This window comes from Athalia rosae, chromosome 2, assembly GCF_917208135.1.
Source record: "Athalia rosae chromosome 2, iyAthRosa1.1, whole genome shotgun sequence".
Classification (NCBI taxonomy): domain Eukaryota; kingdom Metazoa; phylum Arthropoda; class Insecta; order Hymenoptera; family Athaliidae; genus Athalia; species Athalia rosae.
Window position 1 is genome coordinate 19707321 of NC_064027.1, and position 20489 is coordinate 19727809.

At 33.0% G+C, this 20489-nt stretch overlaps 2 protein-coding genes across 10 annotated transcripts; one reads left to right on the plus strand and one right to left on the minus strand.

Moving 5' to 3' along the window:
* The first annotated feature begins 1435 nt into the window (after window positions 1-1435).
* On the plus strand, window positions 1436-2707 carry LOC105683075 (NEDD8). 2 transcript variants are annotated; one of them, XM_048650796.1, is made up of 4 exons: window positions 1436-1662; window positions 1729-1746; window positions 1985-2087; window positions 2412-2707. In XM_048650796.1, exons 1-4 carry the CDS (start codon window positions 1645-1647, stop codon window positions 2480-2482), a joined length of 210 nt encoding a protein of 69 aa, XP_048506753.1. In that variant the 5' UTR covers window positions 1436-1644; the 3' UTR covers window positions 2483-2707. The 2 variants fall into 2 exon arrangements, with proteins under 2 accessions (XP_048506753.1, XP_012250830.1); XM_012395407.3 differs by having other exon boundaries at window positions 1460-1662; window positions 1985-2097.
* LOC105683073 (protein bric-a-brac 2-like) lies at window positions 2169-20456 on the minus strand. Of its 8 annotated transcripts, XM_012395397.3 has the most exons (7): window positions 19949-20450; window positions 19600-19794; window positions 19327-19524; window positions 18724-19243; window positions 18577-18636; window positions 12026-12106; window positions 9304-10352 (listed from the first exon to the last, which is right to left on the minus strand). In XM_012395397.3, the coding sequence occupies exons 2-7, from the start codon at window positions 19783-19785 to the stop codon at window positions 10093-10095; spliced, it is 1305 nt and encodes a 434-aa protein (XP_012250820.1). In that variant the 5' UTR covers window positions 19786-19794; window positions 19949-20450; the 3' UTR covers window positions 9304-10092. The 8 variants fall into 8 exon arrangements, with proteins under 8 accessions (XP_048506751.1, XP_048506750.1, XP_012250822.1 ...); XM_048650794.1 differs by lacking the exons at window positions 9304-10352; window positions 12026-12106 and adding an exon at window positions 2169-3097 and having other exon boundaries at window positions 19949-20449; XM_048650793.1 differs by lacking the exons at window positions 9304-10352; window positions 12026-12106 and adding an exon at window positions 3614-4210 and having other exon boundaries at window positions 19949-20452.
* Between the last annotated feature and the right edge of the window lie 33 nt (window positions 20457-20489).

Here is a 20489-nt window from a genome sequence, read left to right on the forward strand (position 1 = left end):
GACTGAACGATGCCCGTACATTTCATTCCATTTCTCTAACCGTTGCACACGCACGCTTTTCAGACGTTCCATTCCATTAGCATCTGCTGGTCGTACTATGTTTGTACCTGTACCATGGGGAGTCCGGATCTTATATCATGAAGAATAAAGTTTTTCAATCTCATTGTCAAAGAATAACATACACCTATTCGATTTTACGAACGATCAGATATCAGCACAATGTACCAAATGCAGGATATGTAATACGTCACGTAGATAGACCGTCTGAATTTCTCCTGGTTGCTATAAAAAAAACTCTTGAACTGTTCGTGATTGATTCGGTTTGATTCTGGTCTCGGGTCTACGGAGTATCTCCGTCGTATGATCCAATTTATACCAAGACGCTCTTCACCTATGGCTTCGATCACTTAGCGAGGTTTCAGGTCGTTGAAGGTTGTAAGCTATCGCACAGGTGCGGGCCATCCAGTGGCATTAAGTTTCTCGCAATTACAATGTTGAAAACCTTCACACAGGATGTTAATCGATACCGCTAAGTTTCTTCGTTAATTAATGAGTCGGCTTGATTACCAAAAAGTCCTGAGCATTGCACCATATACTCTCCGCATTAGCGTCAATTCACCCAGGTGTAGCATGCATCACGTGCACCCTGGAACTTTAAGCCTCCTACAAACACAGTGCCTATCGGTCCTTTCAGGATATTTAAGTAATCCATAAATCTTATGATGTGTGGTACGAGAAATCAAAAGTTCAAGGAGGCAGCTGCAGAAATAAGTATGCAGAAAAGATCAACATGAACAGAATGAAGCTTTATTTTTTATTCATAGAAATTAAAGATAGCTGTTATTGTATATCTTCTTTTTCGACTTTCCAGCAGCAATGTACGCGCGCCACATTGCAGTGTTCTTTCATGTTATAAGTTTTCATTTTTTGGTGAATTTCATATTCAAGACTATGCGAATGATTGTCGTCTGCATCCCATGAAGTTGGTGAAAACCGTTTCAATTCGCTCTGAAATATGTAGACAAGCAACGGTAGAGTTTGAATTGTTACTTTGATTTCGAATTACACCATCTAACCGAAAAATTGTCTTAATCGAATATAAGACTTTTATCTCGATTTGTATCTCGAATGATGCACGTCGCTTGCGTGTTCTTTATTGATAATAACTAATTAAGAGTAACCAATATAATTTCTTCATCATTTGTTTACAATAACTACAATTATTTTTCATATTTCCCTCGGCTGTTGTTTCATAAACAAACCATTGGAACTTGACTTATAATTAACTTTTTGCGCAACTTGTAGAAATTCGAATCGGTTCACCTAAATGAGGGTAGTTCATCTGTCGGCGCCACCATACAGAGTCGATTCCCCGTTAGCAAAAGCGCAGGCGCTAAATCATTGATGCCATATGCGGTGCAACAAGTGAGTCGCGTAGCAGGTAGAACCTTCTACTGCGATCTGGTGTAGACTTGCAGAACAAATTTAGTAGACAAGGCTCGTTGCGTTTGGGAGTGTTTGGAGCACTAACCTATCAGTGTTTTGCAGTCACCGCAATCGTGATTTGATTGGACTCAAATTTGGCCAAAGTCGGGCAAATTAGACAATAATAATATCATAAGATAGAATAAATATCCACCAAAGATGTTGATCAAAGTAAAGGTAATAATTTCTGATCTATCAATAAGATTTCTAATTTCGTCTTTTAACCTCTTGTCATTGTTTCAGACTCTTACCGGAAAAGAGGCAAGTACCTACTAAACAAGCAATTCATGTACAGTTAACCTTATAAGTGAAAATTATTGATGATCCCTGATGATAAAAAATACATTTCATTCTGTGACAAAAGTTATACATACTCAGAATTTGTTCCTCAATATAATTTGGAGTTCTCGAATAAGCTGCCAGCAGCGAGGTTCTACCTCAAATCTGTCAGCTGATTTCTGCTTCACTTTATCCAACCATCTGTCAATAATGTTTTCAGATTGAAATCGACATAGAGCCAACTGATAAGGTGGAGAGAATTAAAGAAAGGGTAGAGGAAAAAGAGGGAATACCACCTCAACAACAGAGATTAATATTTTCTGGTAAACAAATGTGCGTTGTAACGTCAATTGTATTAAAAAATATAGCATGTATGATCCAAGATCTGATCAGATTTGATCCAGTGATTTAGAACAATATCTTTATTTGCACTTACAAGTAATAATACAATTTACTTTTTAGTTTCCATGGTTTTTTAAAGTAAATTTTAGTTTTTTCGTTGAATTTATTTTACACCAAGTTTTCTGGTTTTACTGATGTGTAATTCTAAATGACACAGTGTCCTTAGTTGTTTATACTAACATAAACATTGTTTCAGATAACAGATCTTTCTCCTATTTCCCATTATGCTTATCTTTGTTTTATAGGCACGATGAGAAAACAGCGCAGGACTACAAAGTACAAGGTGGTTCCGTACTCCATTTGGTTCTCGCATTGAGAGGTGGCTGTGGCAGAGGCCAATAATTACTAAATTTCACCAAAATTGACAAACCTCTCTTCTTTGCCCTGGCTTGCACCCGAGACCAGCGACGGACGAATCAAGCTCCAACACAGGGCCATGAACAGTGTGTATGTGGGAAAATTACACGAGCTTCAAAGCACATTATTAAGAAATGAATTCGCAATCCAACGGATGATATTTAATAAAATAATTTAATTGTAATTCATTTGCTTCTATGAGTTGATCATTGTTGTCCAGACCCGCTACGTGAAAACTCTAAACAATTTAGCCTTATAAAATACCCGTTTTGACTTGAAATTCCATGAATCACTGCCTATTTTCTCATTCTTTGTGTTCATCTAGTTTTAAGGAAAAATGAATTATTTTAAGATCTATGATAGCGACTAAAATGCGTTGCTCGACTCCACTTTGTTTTGAAGTATCGGTTACAGATGTCACAATAGGCCGCTGACTCAGGTGATTGCTCATGCTTTGATGCTATGTGTCGCAGAAGTGCATGTTGCGTTGTAAACGATACTCCGCATTTAGTGCAGTACAATATCGGAGAACTGAAGTTACGCAGCCTAGGCCTCGTGAATTCAAATCGGCTCTCTATAAATTTATATCATTGTTTATCATTATTTTTCAGAAATTACTTCTTCATCCGTATCATTAATTATAAGCAATTGAATCTATCAATAAGACGTAAGTTCCATATTAGCTGTGAAACAAATTGTTGTAAATAAGTCAGGTACATCACAGTCGTCCATCATCTATTTTGTTTCGTTTTGATTTGGATAAGGAAGAAAGCGGGTAAGATTGATCCTGTCAAGCAAATCTTTGTATAATACACATCATGCCATGCGATACGCCGTTAGTACCAAACAAATTATTTACAGACACTCAAGTGTTACTTGTTTTCACTCTACTCTTTAGTTTATGCAAAGCCTCCACCCCACACTACGTAGCTGAAAGTAACAAACAGTATATACTCTTGAAATTTCATTAAGGTTGTTATTTAATAAATCAATATGTTTGTAACTATCACGTTATTCGTATGATTGTGTATCCTCATCCGAAAAAACTATTTCAGTCCGATTCGGGGTGAAATTTTAAATCATGTAGTAATCTTGAAAGCACACAGTTATTATTGGAGCTCTTTTGTGAAAAAAAAAACTTTTCTTGCTTACAATTCGCTCAAGAGAAACAATTAAAATTCTTATCAATTATATTCGTATTACGGTATTTTCTGTCTTATCTGTAACAATATTATCCTGACGAGTAACCGACAACATTACAACGATTTTGAGAAATGAATCTTACCTGGACGCGGTTTGGATTTCAGCTTGAATTATTCTGAGTAACAATAATTATTCCATGAAGTGATAGCTGTTACAAAGAAATCTTTAATCTAGAACGAGATACGCTACTTGCTTTTGAAGGCTGAATTTATTCTGTTATGCGTATCTGGAGTTGTAGTTTTGCATTTCCCACGACGCGACCAATCCACCGAATGTTTTTGTAGCAAGTGTCGTACAAGGTGAGGTTTGCGGCTAAATACTTTTCCACATAGATAACAAATCGTCTGACCCCAGTGAAGTTTGAAATGTCCGGTCATTGTCTGTAGGTGAGAATACTTTGCTCCGCACATCTTGCACACGTACTTCACACGTCCCGTAGCTTCTGTTATCGGGTACCAAAGATCGGTCCTTTTCATACTCCCACCTATTCCATTGAGAAAATTCCATCAATAAGTAGGAGATAATCAAATCGAAATTCCTCACTTACATAAAATAGCTCACCATATCTTTTTTTCTCACTTAACAGTCATCATAACTATCCTACCATCGGAAAATATTCAATTCTTTTCTGAGTAAATTTGGACCTTTCTCTCAAAACTTCGAACCTACACTATGCTCAACAATGACAACTTCAAGCAGTAGTATTACTAAACATAAATTTCTCGAAAACAAACGTTAGTTAATATAGTTCTGCGCTTGATGAATAAGTGTGTGAGTTCATTCATTTGTCAAATTAATTGTATAAGAACATCTAGATTATTTTTATTTTGGAATAAGGTACTTCATTTTAATGAGTGGCATTCTTTAAAAAGGATTTTTTTACAATAGTTAGCAACATATTTTTCTTTTCATTTTATTGACATTTTGTTCGTATTTCCAAGCAAAAAGACATATGTGTCTTACAATCGTATGTATATTTAATCTGGCAAATTTTCATTTTAACAAAGAAATCATCACGAAAAATATTTGTTTCTTTTTTTAACTCCGCCTTTAGGGATGTAATCGGATTATTAAGATAGATAAAAATTATTCATGATAACACTTAGAATAGTATAGTATCAGACAAAAATTTGAATATGTAGGAACATGATTGATGATTGCATAAACGACGCTGAAAGTGTTTATTTTATGTAAACCGATTAATTTACGTCAAGATGAATACAAAGATTTGCTTGCTAACTCCAAATTGTCTTTTTCAAACTTAAAACTACTATGCGTAGCACATGAAATCTAATGTATTCTATAAGTTCGCCAACGTTTTTTCTATAAGTTTTATCTGGAATAATCCATTTGAGCAGAACAAAGCACAAGTTGTTTACACATATTCTGATCATGAAAGCTATGTTTAAATAATTGCAAATGAGAATAGGATGTGTCGTAATGAAGATAGAAGACAAATGAAAGAAAAGGAAAATATTAAAAAAAAATAGAAGAATATTAACAACTAACTAGGCTGCAAATCCAGTGACTGATTACTTTTCTGTTGCATTTCGTTTTTAGACTTTCCTTTTCCTTTTAATTAAGATTAATGTTTTGTAGGATCACGTCGCCTTTTCATTCTCTTTTGCCATTGCATATTGTGTTTGAGATGCATGTGACGACGCAAATCAGTTCTACGACTTAGAGTGGTGTGACAGAGGACGCAGGTTGTCTTGTTTCGATGCACTTCAAGGTGCTGGCTGAGTGAAGCAAGGTGCTTGTAAACACTTCCGCAGAGACTGCACGCAAAACGCCCTGGGCCCTGCATCACCATATGAGCAGTTGTTTCGCCAACATGCTCCTGTTTGCGACCACCCACCCCCTCTGCAACACATAACACCTTTGTGACCCCAATTACTTGTAATATCATTTATTTATTACAATAACTCTTGATATAACTTTCAGGACTCATTCTGAATCAATTTAGTATGTCTCCAGTATTCGAAATTCAAAAAAGACAACGATGTTCTTTTTTCTATATCGTCATTGTCATAGTCATCATATTTCATATATCATGTACTTTTTCTAATTCCATCTGTCGTTATACACATTCAATTACTTAACCAACGCTAGTTATATGTTTCTGGGTATATTAAATTATTAATAATAATACTAATAAAATTTAATGAAAAATAGTCAATTGGCTTTGATGATATATTATTCCTTGTTTGCTGCGGCATTCAGGCGTTATAATACGTCACAACAATTCTTTGGCATGCTTTTCCAGTCCAATTTAATATTTCATTTTTATCGGTAAATGGTTGTGTTAATATAAATTGGTATTGGAAAAAACAAAATAAGAACAATAGAATACGTAAAATACTAACAAACATTCCATAGTTCACACATAAAACTTTGTGTCTGAGTTGAGTTTCCAAGAGAAGTGATTGATCCACGTTGGCAATTAGCATGTCATCGTTTTTCAATCAAACACATTTCAGTTGCTTTATTGAAAAGAATAAACTGATGATTAGTTGAGTCACCACGAAACAAAAAACAACACACTCATGCGTACAAACATGTGTCACATATAAGTAGTTAAAAATTCGAAAAACACGGATTTCACGGCTGATTTATAAATATAATTGGTGAATATACTATTATATTGTAATGATAGAATATTAGTACGTTATACAATTTTCTCTCCATCTGAAAACTCACGGGTAAAAAATACATCTTATAATAATAAGTTTTTAAACTTTTATTATTCACACACATCATTTTACAATATTCTCCCCTTTGCTTTTTTTGATTTTTTTTTAATGGGTCATAAGCATATAAGTATGTATATATTATATTTGGTTAAAGATGATTTTATAAATAATAATAATCTGCCTAATTACCTCATTTTTTTCAATTATTCTAGGTATAATATATATGGTATATATTGTACTTGGTTGTTTTAGCAGTTTATTACTATTTTTTTGGTTTTTTCTTTTTTTCATTTGTAGTTACTTTGAGGAATGTGCAGATGATATCTCGTACCCACAATACCGGCATATTGATTGATAAATAACAAAAGAAAATTGTGATGTGCAATGATATCGCATCAATGAGCAAAAAAAAATAAAATATATATATATATATATATCGATTTAGTATTAATCAAACATAAACTAATTGGTATTTTCTCATTTTCGTTTCTAAACAAAATAAACACTTATTATATTAAATTATACACATATGGCGAACTAATAATGAAGAGATAATAAGATATATTTGTTTTTTTTCTCTATAAATCACAAAATAACTCGCAAATAACTGTAAATTTTTAAATAATAATTTTCGGTTTTTTTTTTGGTATAATTTCAAAGCACGATTATAATAATCAACTATAAGATATGATTTTTATATTAGCCTTATTTGGTTTTGTTTTTTTTAGTTAACTGATGGACTGAAATAAAGTTACATGCATTATTGCACTACTAAAAAGTTCGAAAATGGAAAACATTGTAACAGAAAATAATTGAACAAAAAATTTCTATCGTTCCTTGATCGGGCCTTAGAACGTAAAGGTATAATTAATATCAACATCATGATATAATTACATTTTCAGTGAATGGAGATGGATATGGATTTTTTCAGAACGCAATCTTTGGCAAGCATAGTTTCATGATTAACCCTGGCAATTAGAAGCTTAAGAAAATAACGGAAAAAAGGAGTAAAACAAAAAGTGAAAAAGTGATTCCACAGACAAGAATAAAAAAAAAGGTGGATGCACATTCCTCTTCAACGCGCTGTACCTTATACCACTATACAATGTAAGTACCAAAATTAATTTCTGACTAGATAAAATAAACAGTTGTTATCATAATTATTATTACTATTATATTATTATTATTATAATTTATATTTATATCATTTCTTTTTTTTGGTTTGCGTAGTATAATAAGGTCTCTGGTCACTCATACATACATATAAAAAATGTTATTTGTATATTTTGTTTTGTTCTTATAATATGAATGACTAGGGTTGGATGAATTTAATTTATATATAAATAATAATAACTAATCGTATTATTGTTGAATATTAAGAACAAAACAATATTGAAATATATATATGTATATATCAATGTGCTTGCATATATACCTAGATATATATATATTAATGTATCTGTATATGTATTCATAGAGATGTGATCTTTGGTATACAACTTATCACTGTATAAAACTAAGGAATAGGACTAGAAGTAATTCTTTCAACGCTGCTTTCTCTAATGCGTATGGTGGTAAATGTCGTATTAGCCTCAACGCTCGTAGCATTCTGCGTAGAAATATTTGACGTGGGTAACGGAGTTGAAGTATGTAAGGGCTCTGGTGGAGCTCCAGAACCTGGCCAACCGTGACGATTTCTGAGATGACGTTTCATGTGTGTTGTACGGCTGAGTACTTTGTGGCAAACTGGGCACTGGGTTGTTCCTTTATGCATGTTCATATGCTTATACATTGAATCCCGATTCCAAAATGATTTACCACATAGTTTGCATGAATGTAACGGGTGTTCGATGACCACTGTGCGAGAATCTAAATCAAATAAGATAATCATACCAATGGAGAAAACATCCCCCATTTCAAAATTTATAAAAATGTATATGCATACAATACACAGATATCTCATGTATCTGTTCGTACCTAATTTTTTGGTCATTTTTTTTCATCTTTTGACGATATGACACTAACTAATCATACTTCCAAGTTATGGAACATCGTTAGGAATATATTCAATAATAATCAAGAAAAAAGAATGAAGAATTTAATTTAATATATAAGCATACTAAGATGAAGAAAAATGATAAAGTTGAAATAAAAATTGTATTATTTTGTGCGACGACATACTCACTCTTGGTCAATCATGCTATATGCGAGGCGAGGAGGGCACTTTAAAGAGACTCAGTACACTCGGTAGGTACAATACTCTTTTGCATTTAATTTTATGAAAAACCTCATGCATAATGTTATTTGGTAGTTTCATTAACGCTGACCAAAAAAATCGGAAAATAAATAAACAACCGAACGAGAACTACAAAAATTACACACCTATTACATCATATATCTATGCGTAGTACTGTATATCATTTATCAAATTCATATTGTCAAATGATACTACCAATAGACAAAAAATAAATGAAAATTTCTACGAAAAAAAGGAACGAAAACAAAAAACACTGACAAAATAACTTTCGTTTTTCTCAAGTAACTGACGATTACTCATGTGCAGTGTACCGACAATCATTTGTTTGCTGGGTTTTTTTTCTAATCTCATTTGTCGTTCATGACAACAGTATACAATGCAGCGGAAGCTAATGAATTAGGTACATAATTTGTCTTTCGCTACTGATTGAGGGGCATAACGTCATCGGTTGTGCGTTGCTTTAAATATCGGGCATCATGGTAGGAATAAGTTCAAGTATTTGGTTACCAAATATTGTTCGTTTTCATCAGCGATTGATGCACAGAGAGGTTCATGATAAATGGGAAAACACTGAGTTTTCACATCTGATCAACGACAATCAGGAGTTACGTATGTATACATATGGTGTAAATTTAAAAAAACGCATTGTTTATTTTGTGATTACAGTAAATCATATTCATAGTACAATTTTTGAACCTAACTTACTTTGATGAATTTAAGTCGAGTTTATAAGTTAATAATTCACAATAACTGCGAGAGTATTTTCTCGATTATTGAGAATGTTTGAAATCGTTAAAACTTTTTACACCATCAAATTATTCCAATAATTATTTATTGCACACAGCTGTAGATACCACAATAGGACTAAATCGTGCTTGCTTGAATTATCAAGTTTTTTAACACAGAATATCAAGGACTGTACTATTTACAAAAGACGCCAAATGAAGTTGACGAAAAGAATAAAATAAAAATTTTCAGGATAAACATCAGATGAAGTAAATGCCAATATTATTATCGAACATTGATTCGAATTGGAAATGTGAAATACAAGCTCCGACATTAAATCAATCATGTCCTATTGCAATAGCGATTGCTATAATCTGGACTCTTTATTAGACTCTATCGTGGTACGTGAGTAGCGACAAAAATATGTCTGGAGTAATTTTGTTATTTTTCTCAGACCCAACTTTTCATAAAAAGAAATGTCTTCACTCTTCGTGCACCTCATTTTCAATCACTTATGCCCAGCGGTTCTACTTAAATCTAATAGTTTTTTCAGATGATTTTATCGGATCTGTGATAAAATGATTGCAAAAAAATGTATAATAAAACTTATGTATAATAATTACAATTATATTGCAGAATTAGGAGTCCTTTTGGGAGTCAATTATTTTTTTTTTTTTTTCGTTCCGAGTTTTACTTCAGTCCGTGCACATTTACCATGTGGCATCGCATTGTATACTTGCGGGTGAAGACTGCTTGACATATCGGACAAATAGTGTCACCTCTGTGTATACTTCGATGATGAGCTAGGGAGTCGCCACGATTGTAGGTTTTTCCACAAACATCACAAACCCAACGACCGCTTCCATCGTGAAGTCGCCTCGACCTTCGTCTGACATCGTAACCAAAGGTTGTAAGAAGTGGATTCCCAACAGATGTTTGGTATTTTGATTCTGCGCATACAATCCAAAGTGTTTTCCCATACACACAGAGCAACTAGTAAATACAGTTAATCGCTACTAGCTTTTACTCTTACTCCATAACTCTATCGTTAGAAAAAGAAATTGTCCATTTTCATTATTCTCTAATCAAAAGTCGCAAGTACAGAGTGATCCCCACAAGCATATTGAATATTTTAGACCGTAAACCAGAGGGAAAAAATTCTTTTGTAATTGTCTGTTTTTTTTTCTTTGCTGTATTGATAGGAAATATCTGTAGTTGAAGCTGGAAAGATTTGGAACCAAGTGACTGATATTTCATAAGTTATATATCCGTGTTAATCATTTTGAAAAATAAAAAATCAAGAGCACAGCTCAAGATTATCTTATGATACCAAAGTTTGTGTCTCTCTCCATACATTTTTCGAATAATTTAAGCTGAATCCTCACAGCATTAATACTCATAAAGAATGTCAACAACAGTTCGTATATATACATATAGAAATATACAAATTCGTTAGAAAAAAAATATATATACCCTTCGAGCTAATGTGTGTATGTGTAATCCAAACTGGACGCAGAAGAAAAGATACTATTACAGATACTCAGAATAAATTACATTCACAAAAATTTTTCACCAAATTGTAAAAATTGGTTGTATGTAGCTGAGGAATTTTTGTTGTTGAATGAAACATATTTCTAATGTTAATAAAGTTTCATATCACAGCAATATACGATACAGGTGTATACCTTTATTGTATATTCTTGTTTCTTTTCTATGGCAATGAGATATTTTTGTTTTCGTTATATTTGGAATGCAAAATAAGAGTTCAACGAAACTGTACTGTAGTACTGTATTTCCACTTGGTTGTGAAGAAAACAAAAAAAATTATAAGAGCAAATATACCTGCAATTTCTTCCGGAAACTCATTTAGATAGCACTTAATTAAACAAAATTCATTTAATTCAATATTTTTTGTTTCTAAAATTTTTAGTCATTAGCCAGAATTGCTCAAGTTTTCTTTTTTTTTTTTCTTTAAAGAAACTGAAATAATCTATCTCCATCAGCATGAATAATTAGTTGTTACAATAGTAATAACAATATTAGGTACAATAAAATTAATAATACTATTAATTGACGTAAATAAGACAAACTATTAGTGAAATCAGTTCCGATACGGTGGTTATATGAAGTATACCATTTCCTATGATACACATTCTTCAATATTCCAAAAAAATATCATCTCCGTAGAAGAATAGTATATATTATATAATAAATAATGTGATTTATCGTTTAATTTTCAAAAATATAAGCTTTGGACCGGTTGGATGTTTTCTAGGATGACTTTTTAAGTGAAATATAATGTTTCACTTTTTTCTCTATAATTCATGGCGTTTCAAATGGGGATTGATCTTTTAGGAAGAAAATAGATTAAATACTCATTTGATGAGTAGTGAGTAAATATATCAACGTCGGAAATTCAATTTGGCATCAACGCTAAATGAACATTTATGAATGCGTAACAAATGAGCTTTCATATCATAACTTCTACTGAATATACGATGACAAATTGGACACTTTGTTTGTCCCGTGTGTAAATCTTTGTGAAGGGTTAATGACATAGGGTGTTTGAAACCCTTCCAACAAATTCTACAGCGGAACAACAACTCTGTTTCTGAAGAGTTACCAAAATCATCGTCAATTATTGTTGACCCCAAATCAGCATTTGGACCATAGATATTACCGCTTCCAATATCCCCGGATGTTTCTACAAATAAAAATAAACATCACATCCATGAGTGTGATCATTTATTCAACAAAATGAAAATATGACGCATTTGCCCAATTAACAACAAAGCGTAAGCTGGAAGGGTAAGCCTACGTTCAGACAAGGAGTAACATGAAACAAAATATATTTAAATAAGCGCCCCATCATCCTAGTTTCCAACCAACAAAGTCTAGCGATCCTAAAACATTTAATATACCGTAGTCGACGATCCTTTGCAAGTTCATTTTGCAAGCAGACTCAAGTACAAAACCAAGTCTGAAGGATTTTAACTGGAATATTCAATGCCTTCAATTCTCTATCTATATATTACATTACAAGAAGGCTTTGTGCTGTACGACAACAGGATATTGCAAGCGTATCTTCTCTTATGGTTGTTACAAAGTTGAACAAAACTAACGAGTCGACGCGCATTTATATTAACCTAAGATCCTTGATTGTTATTGTAGACAAAGCAACATCAAAGAATACAATTTCATATTCTGGCAAGACGGCTGATCGTCGAAACTTTAAAATAGTATCACTTAAAACTACTTTAGAAATATTAAATTCACACATTGGTGTATTTAATCTTATGATACAGTAAAAATTATGTTATGTACAAATGATTGTTATACACTGAAGACTAAGTTAGTTTTCAATTTTATCACAGAACAATTATTGGAATTCTTCGATCTTTTTGAAATCAAAAATAAACAAAACACCAGCGACCTCGACTTGGTTCCTTATTATCAAAGAGTCTGTGGGACGGCTTTTAGCGCTTTCATAAAAAATTATTAGAATTTTCCAAAGGCTTTGAAGCAAGTCCTTGCTTTTAAAATTCAATGTTGAAACAGTAGATAATAAATTTTGAGATCTTTGTGTAATCTAACAAAATTAGAGAGCAGAGCTGATCAACGAATGATCATCACATTACGTTGAAAATATGGATTTTATCTTTTTCTTTTTGTTTATCATTAAACAGTGATAAGTTTTCCTCTTTTCATCATTTATGATGAGATAAAAAAAATTTCTACCTTAAATAAAAGACGTCAATTCTGTTTATTTAAAGTTATCAAATTGCAAGTGGTAATAAAATGGTTGCTGAGAATATATTAATTGACAAAAACCAATTGATGCTATCGGTAATTTGGTTTTTTTTTCTCATTCATTTTCTTCTAAGACTTTCATACATAATTAAGTGACTTTCTGGAATCATCTTTAATCTTGCTCGCAACTTTGATCAGTTGTAACATCTGAATATTTGAAATGTTTCTGTAATCACGTACATTGTTGATTTTCCTTATTTTTCTATATTTTTTAAAAACATGGTGGGTATTAGTTAACTTCTGAAGCACGGTATTGCAGAGGCTTGGTTGGTGCTACGGAGGGGGAATGTGAGGAATAGCTCGCATTTCATGAAACTCTGTAAAACATGGCCAGCGGCATAAACAGGCATTGCAGGGCCAACATTTGAAGCGTGTCTGCCTGAGTTTTCCCCTTGATGTAAGTACTCCGAGCCGCTTGCAGTGTACACATACTTTCCCATGACCATTTGCTTTGCTGAGGCTATGTGGTTGACCAGATACGTATGAAATCCCTCCTGGAGAAAATTGGCCAAATTCTTCAGTTAATTCAAACACTTACAATATGTGCACATGCAGCAACCATTAGTAACGTAGTGTAGTGATCAATCCCAGCACCAACCCGTAGCCGTAAGCGTAACTATAATCAGCAACCAATACCCACAATGTGGTCGTATGTACGTAGCATTGCCATGTGCTAATCAATTATGCTCCCTTATTGTTTCCACAATAATTGATGCATCTATGGTTATTCTATTTAATATGTTTTATTTATCCATAATTATTCGTTCAATAGGTGTTAGATATGTGAATGATGATTCATACAGCTGTCATAATAGTATTGTCCATAAATATCTTCTGTTGCATTTAATTTCAATCATTTTATTTTGATTTCAAATATTCGCAGGTCAGTTTATGATACAATGTGCTGAATTTAATCATTTACACACAAGTTCGCTCAACTATTGAATATTTATTTTGTATCTTCTTTTGCTTCTAATAGTAAGTGGGTAAAAGTTTATTGATTATTTTGCTGTACTTTTTTCCAACTTTTCAAGGCAAAAGGCGTCGATTGATAGTCTAATTGTTACAGAATAGTATAAACAAACACACAAGATCTCTTCTTTCTTATTTTCATTTTTCAGGGAAAGTGTTAGATAGAATTAAGAGTATATTACAGTGAGTGATTGTACAGAAATGAAATATGCTGTCAGGGAAACCTTAGAATGATATTTCGAAATAACAAATACCTTAGATCATAAGTATTTCATAAAGCTTTTACAGCAAGATAGTAAGCTCAGTCCTGCTATGAAATTAATTTAATTTTGAACCATATATCGGTGAATCTTAATCAAATCTTTTTTACTTCGAATTAGAGTTATCGAAATTTAAAATGCAGTGATTAATTTTGATTGCTCAGCAAGCCACTCAAAAAAACTCAACAGTTTTGAATGGCGTAGAAATACAGTACCACAAGTTTTCTATCAAAAGGTGCTATCGCTTAATATTTTTATCATTTTGATCTCAAACTAAAAGACGCTGAGATTGAAAGTGGGCTCTCCGTATCATATATTTTCCATCATCATCTCACACTACACAGTGCTGAGATTAAAAGTATTTTTTCCGTATCATTATGTGAAAGTAAGGTAATCACGTCATATTTCACATAAATGTTATGAAAATCATTCCTTCTATGTTGTAATATATATTAATTGTATCTAGGTATACATTTATACTGAAGTGTAAATAATATTAATGTTATGACGTGTACTATGGAATTTGGTAGTATTTTTTCTACCGACAGTGTGATATTAATAGGATTAAAAACTTATGATAATATTTCATAAGAAAAGCCAATTGACGAAGTAATAATAAAACTACTTTCTCCCTGAATAAATTCTATGAGTCTATCATCAAAATGTCAATTACTAAAACAAAAATCAATTATTATCATCCTGTGCCGCAAATTTTTCTTCAGCAAACTATGTGGTCATATATATACATTACACAGATGTATATTACACATATATATTTGTACACATGGCAAGTTTGCTAGTCACCCTCTTGCCTATACATTGTGTGGCCGAGGGTGTCATGATCCATCTCTCACACATGTGCACATACATATACATATATCACATTTTTTCCAATTATCATCCTGCTTAGTGCAATACTGTATGCACTGCTCACTTCCTTACGGGCGTTTTTTTTTTCCCACACAAAAATGAACAATGAACCAAACACCCAATACACTAAATGTTCAGATTTGAAATTGTGAGAATTGGACTGAAATAGTTTTCCTTGGAACAAATAATGAAGAAAATGTCAGATATATAAATCCAACACAGAATTTGAGAATATTATTCAAAAGCACGTTATGAAATAAAATTACCAAACCAAATGATTTACAGATTGAAGATTGTTCATGTACACATATGTCAAGGAGATTAAAGTAACTTGAATTTGATTTTAACGTTCAATGCTAAAACTTGAAACCTCCAATCTTTGCTATTGAAACAAATAGTTTCAGCTATATTTCTTCATACAGGCCCTTGTTTCTGTCAGTATATTTGGTTCATTTCATATGTAAGCTAACAAATCAGAGTGATCATATGTGATTGATCAAAGAACTATACTCAGACTCAGATCGATTTTTCATTTTGGTAATAAAATATGAATGTCCAAGCTTAAATGTCTGATGAAGAAAAAAATTTAAATTAAAAATGGATACACCAACTATTGTTGCTAGTAAGGAACTTTCAAACGATTAGGGAAGTCTTGCGATTGAAAACTTGGAATGTCAAGCTCTTCTCTTTTTATTATCTTATTTAAATGAAAAGAAAAGGAGTTGTATGTGAAACTGATAAATGGTGCATGCTATCATCTTAGCTTTGTAAATTAATTCATTTACTTACCTATTTTTTAACCGTATATGTGTTGTTTTTTCTTTTTCTTTTTTTTTTTGTGTTCAGTAGATAAGAATCGTACATAATTAAGTTTAATAATAGGGTAATACCAAAATAATCATAATAATCATAACAACCACAATAATAATGATAATCATAGTAACAATACGAAAAATAATCTGTAATAATAACAAAGGTTGGTTGGAAAATATAGCAGTTTGCTTTTAACATGCCACCGTCACCACCACCACCACCGCTTGTCGATTTACATCAATATTATTTTTCTCTTTAAATCAAAGAAATCAAGAGTAACGAAATTCGTCTACTTAAGGAATGCTTTTCTCCATGACACTTCATGGACCTTATATTCTTTTTCTAAATACCATACAAAAAAACTCATGGAAACGTTTAACTGTTAACATAAGAAAAACATCATTGTAACTCAGTTGGAATTGAATGATAACAATAAATAATAACATTGTCCTCCAACAAAAATGAAAAGAACGTGAAAAATCTTTGACTACTTGAAGAATGTAATGTTGATGTCAGACTGTTAACGAAATTCTCGTACTTTCCATATAAATTTCGATGTCAACAAAATGCATCTTGGCAAACAAACAAACAATAATATTTATCACTTTCTACTATATTAACCATATGTATAGAATATAAGTACATATAACAGCTAATGATACACCGTCTAATGACATACCATTATTGAATCGCGTTTGTCGAGAGTATTAAAAAATCATTGTGATTTTGAGATATTGATCTCAGTTACACACGTAAAGGTAGATGTGAAAACATATTGTCAAAGAACAGTGCGCTTAGGAGTTAGTGCAGATGAAGAGCATAGTGGTGGTTTCTTTTTCGTTCTTGGCTGGTATTGGTTATTGAAAATAAAAATTAAGAAAAAAAAATGCTGATTGTCGGCACACATACAGCACTTGGCAATGCTCACTATTATCTACAGCTCAACCTACACCCGAGTGCCTGTACCACACCTTTTCACATTCAAAAAATTCCATGCACTCTTTACGCTAGGAAGGCATCTTAGTATAGGTATGTAGTGATAGTAAATGAAAACGAGTAGTTTTGAGTTTGATATTTGGTCAGTATAAATTTCATGAAGAATGTACCCAAAAATAAATTAATCAATGCTGTCCCCTGAATCATCGTTATCGCATACATATCGTGTCAATTGTGGACTTGACAAAAAAAGCTGTTTCAGCTCCACAAACTAATGAAAGGAAACGAGAAGATAAAGCCATAAAAATGCTTGTGTGCCGAATTTCGATTTATACAGTTGAAGATTCCAATTCCTGTTCTGATTTAACAATGAGCATTGAACTTTATTTTACAGAAATCTATGTCGAGTCCATGACATGATATCATGTGAGTAAAGATTTTTTTGTCGGTTCAGAACTCCATAGTTTGAAAGATAAGTTTTTCTCTCTAACTCTCCATTGCGTTTGGCGCAAGTTCTGCACTGACTAGTTATTTGGATTTTTTGGTCAAAACTTTATCGTGATACGCGGAGAGATTTTCTTTGGAAAAATTATTTGGTTTTTTTACCACACCTGAATTATACGTATATGGTATTATGCAATCATATCAATATCAAAGATTCAAATAGAATTACTTGTCATAATCTGTTGGCTTTTAATTCCATAGAATGTTTTGAACATGAAACAGAGAAGTTGAAACTAAGCCAACTGAAGATAAACACTGAAAATAGGAATTACAATGTATTTCAAAAACTTGTCACATTCTATAGAATAATCGCCAAATTGCCAGAGTAAATTTCGAATTTTTTGTCTACTTTTTTCCTCTAAATCACAGAATGCAAGTACCTTTGACATATGAGATACATAATCTTGATTTTATGCATTTTGTGTATAAAGATATAACCGAGCCGCTGCTGCAATGCATTCCCCGTTTTACCCATAGTTGATGAAAAGAAATTTCTGTTCTTTGTTCGAATCAGTAAGAAATTGAACAATGATGATATTTTGTCAGTGGTGATAAACTTTGCGGAGCAAAAATTTGGTCAATAGAAAATATTACTGTTAACAAAGTTCAATCAAACCAAAGCGTCTTAAGCATACAGAAGTAAAGAATTGGTATCAAAACTTCCACCTGTTTAATATATATTAGTCGATGAGGTGAAGCTATGTGCATAAGGAGAAGTGAGAAATGAGAATCATAATACAGTGAAAGCAATATAGACGTAATCATGTCCTAAGATTCTGAATATTTTATGTGCTCTTGATAGCAGAATAATAAAAAATTAATACATATCTTTCTGTAAAATCGATTTCTCATAGACATAAACCGACGAAAAGTAATATCATGGGTTATTCAAGATAAACAATTCGAACAAATGAATTTTTTCATTGATGATATTAATTGAGGATATGGCAACAGCAGCAGGCTTGATAATAAATATATAGCGTATGGTAATTCTCAAACAAAAACTCACCCTGTGCTGCCTCCTGCGATAATCTTTCTCCAGATGTACTCGGCTTGGACAGCAAATGGCCTGAGAAAAATAGGAGGTTATGTAATTTCAAGTATAAGGCACACTTAGGAAATCGAGCTGCGTAATGAACTGTAAAAAGGTTCTCACCCTGGTCCACGGAAAGATTCTTGGTTTCTAATGACGCATCAGAGGTAGACTGATTAGCAGAATAAAATGAGTGACTAATATCCGGCTTATGTTCATGATTGAATTTGCCTTCGGATGGATTAACTTCCAAGGCGATCCTGTTCGTTGAACTTTCACCTGCACTTTGTTCTTCGTAACTACAACTGCTGCCATCTTGTTCAAGGTATTCTGGCATTTCAAGTTTCAAATTTGGCATCAGGGGAATTATTTCAACCGAATCACCTGATGTAGTGTTGCTGTCAGAAGTTGTCTTTCGTTCTGAATCTTTAGAAGATACTGTGTTGCTTGTTGTTCCTTTATCCACGTTAGACCCACTTTCACGACATTTTCGGCGTTTATTTGGTGGAGTTTCTGTCTGTATATCGAGAGTGGAAAAATGGGCTGGTGAAGAGGGTGAAGTTGAACCGTGATTACTCGTTGTTAATGCACTTGGAGCATTTTGGAGCTGTACTTCTGGTTCGTTCGGAAGATCCGTGTCATCCTGCGATATGAATAAAATAATTGATAACAATGAAAAATGCAAAAAACGGGAAACGTTTTGATCAAAGAAATCTGAAATGCTACCTCGAGCATACTATCCGTGTCCTTTCCTGTACCGTCTGTTAGACCCTGAACTGCAAGAAGTTCTGCCGTTGTGAGGAAACTGCCGAGTTGTTCTTGAACTACGTTTACTTCCCCTTGGTACATGAAGTCGACCAGGGCAGCAAGGTCATCAAATTTAACATTTCGAAATATTATGACTGGGTGCTGACATGGGTTTTCCTGTTAATTTAAAATTGTATGTTGAAGAATCAAGGGGCTACATATCTAATTAAGGTTCGTATATTCCAGACTTACCTTGAATAAGTCCCTGAAATATGTGCTGCATGCGGATAATAGCATTTTGTGCGCTCTTATTCGCTTTCCTTCACAACTTAATGTGACGTCGACCAAATCCTCATCAGATCGTAGTGTGTCAAATGCACATGTTATGTGTTTAAGATAGTTGTTCCATCGTAATGAAAATTGTTGACTCGAACCCATGCTGATTTACTGATAGAGAGGAATTGTGTTTCATAATTATTACAATATCACGGAGCTTCCTATAAATCATGTTTATCGGGAAAGCTTAGGACTAAGGATAAGTTTTTAGAAAATGAATATTTGAAAATGACTCAATTATACAATAGAATATAACACAACTCACCTTAATGTATCAATGATGGCTATCAAATTTGATCGGTAATATATTATGCAGCTGTTGGTCAAAGGTGGAGAACAAACCTTTAGGTTGAAAAGTCAATAAAAATTATTGATTTGAGAACTTTAATGAGTGTCACTATTCAAGGGAGTTCATATATTTCGGATATTAGACTGTAGTTTAGGTTATGGAAAATTATCTACACACATGTGTGATACGGGAAATAAGGATTGTAAACAGTGAAGCACGTCGAGGGGAGGCTTTCATTGCACTGCTTGGCTGTGTGGATCTATGGTTGTATTTACACACGCAGGATGGTTTTCTTAAGCGGACTAGATGACGATGATTTATAGATTGTTTTTACACATTAATATTCTAACATTACGTAATGCACTTATTTTCTAATACTCTGTCAACCAACTTCACCCCCTTTATCCAACCCAACACTATTACAATTTCACGAAATCACACTTTTCACCCAAATGACAGCTGGCCACCATTTTCCCTTTCGGAAAACACGACGATGGTGCTGCGTGCGTCGTGTATT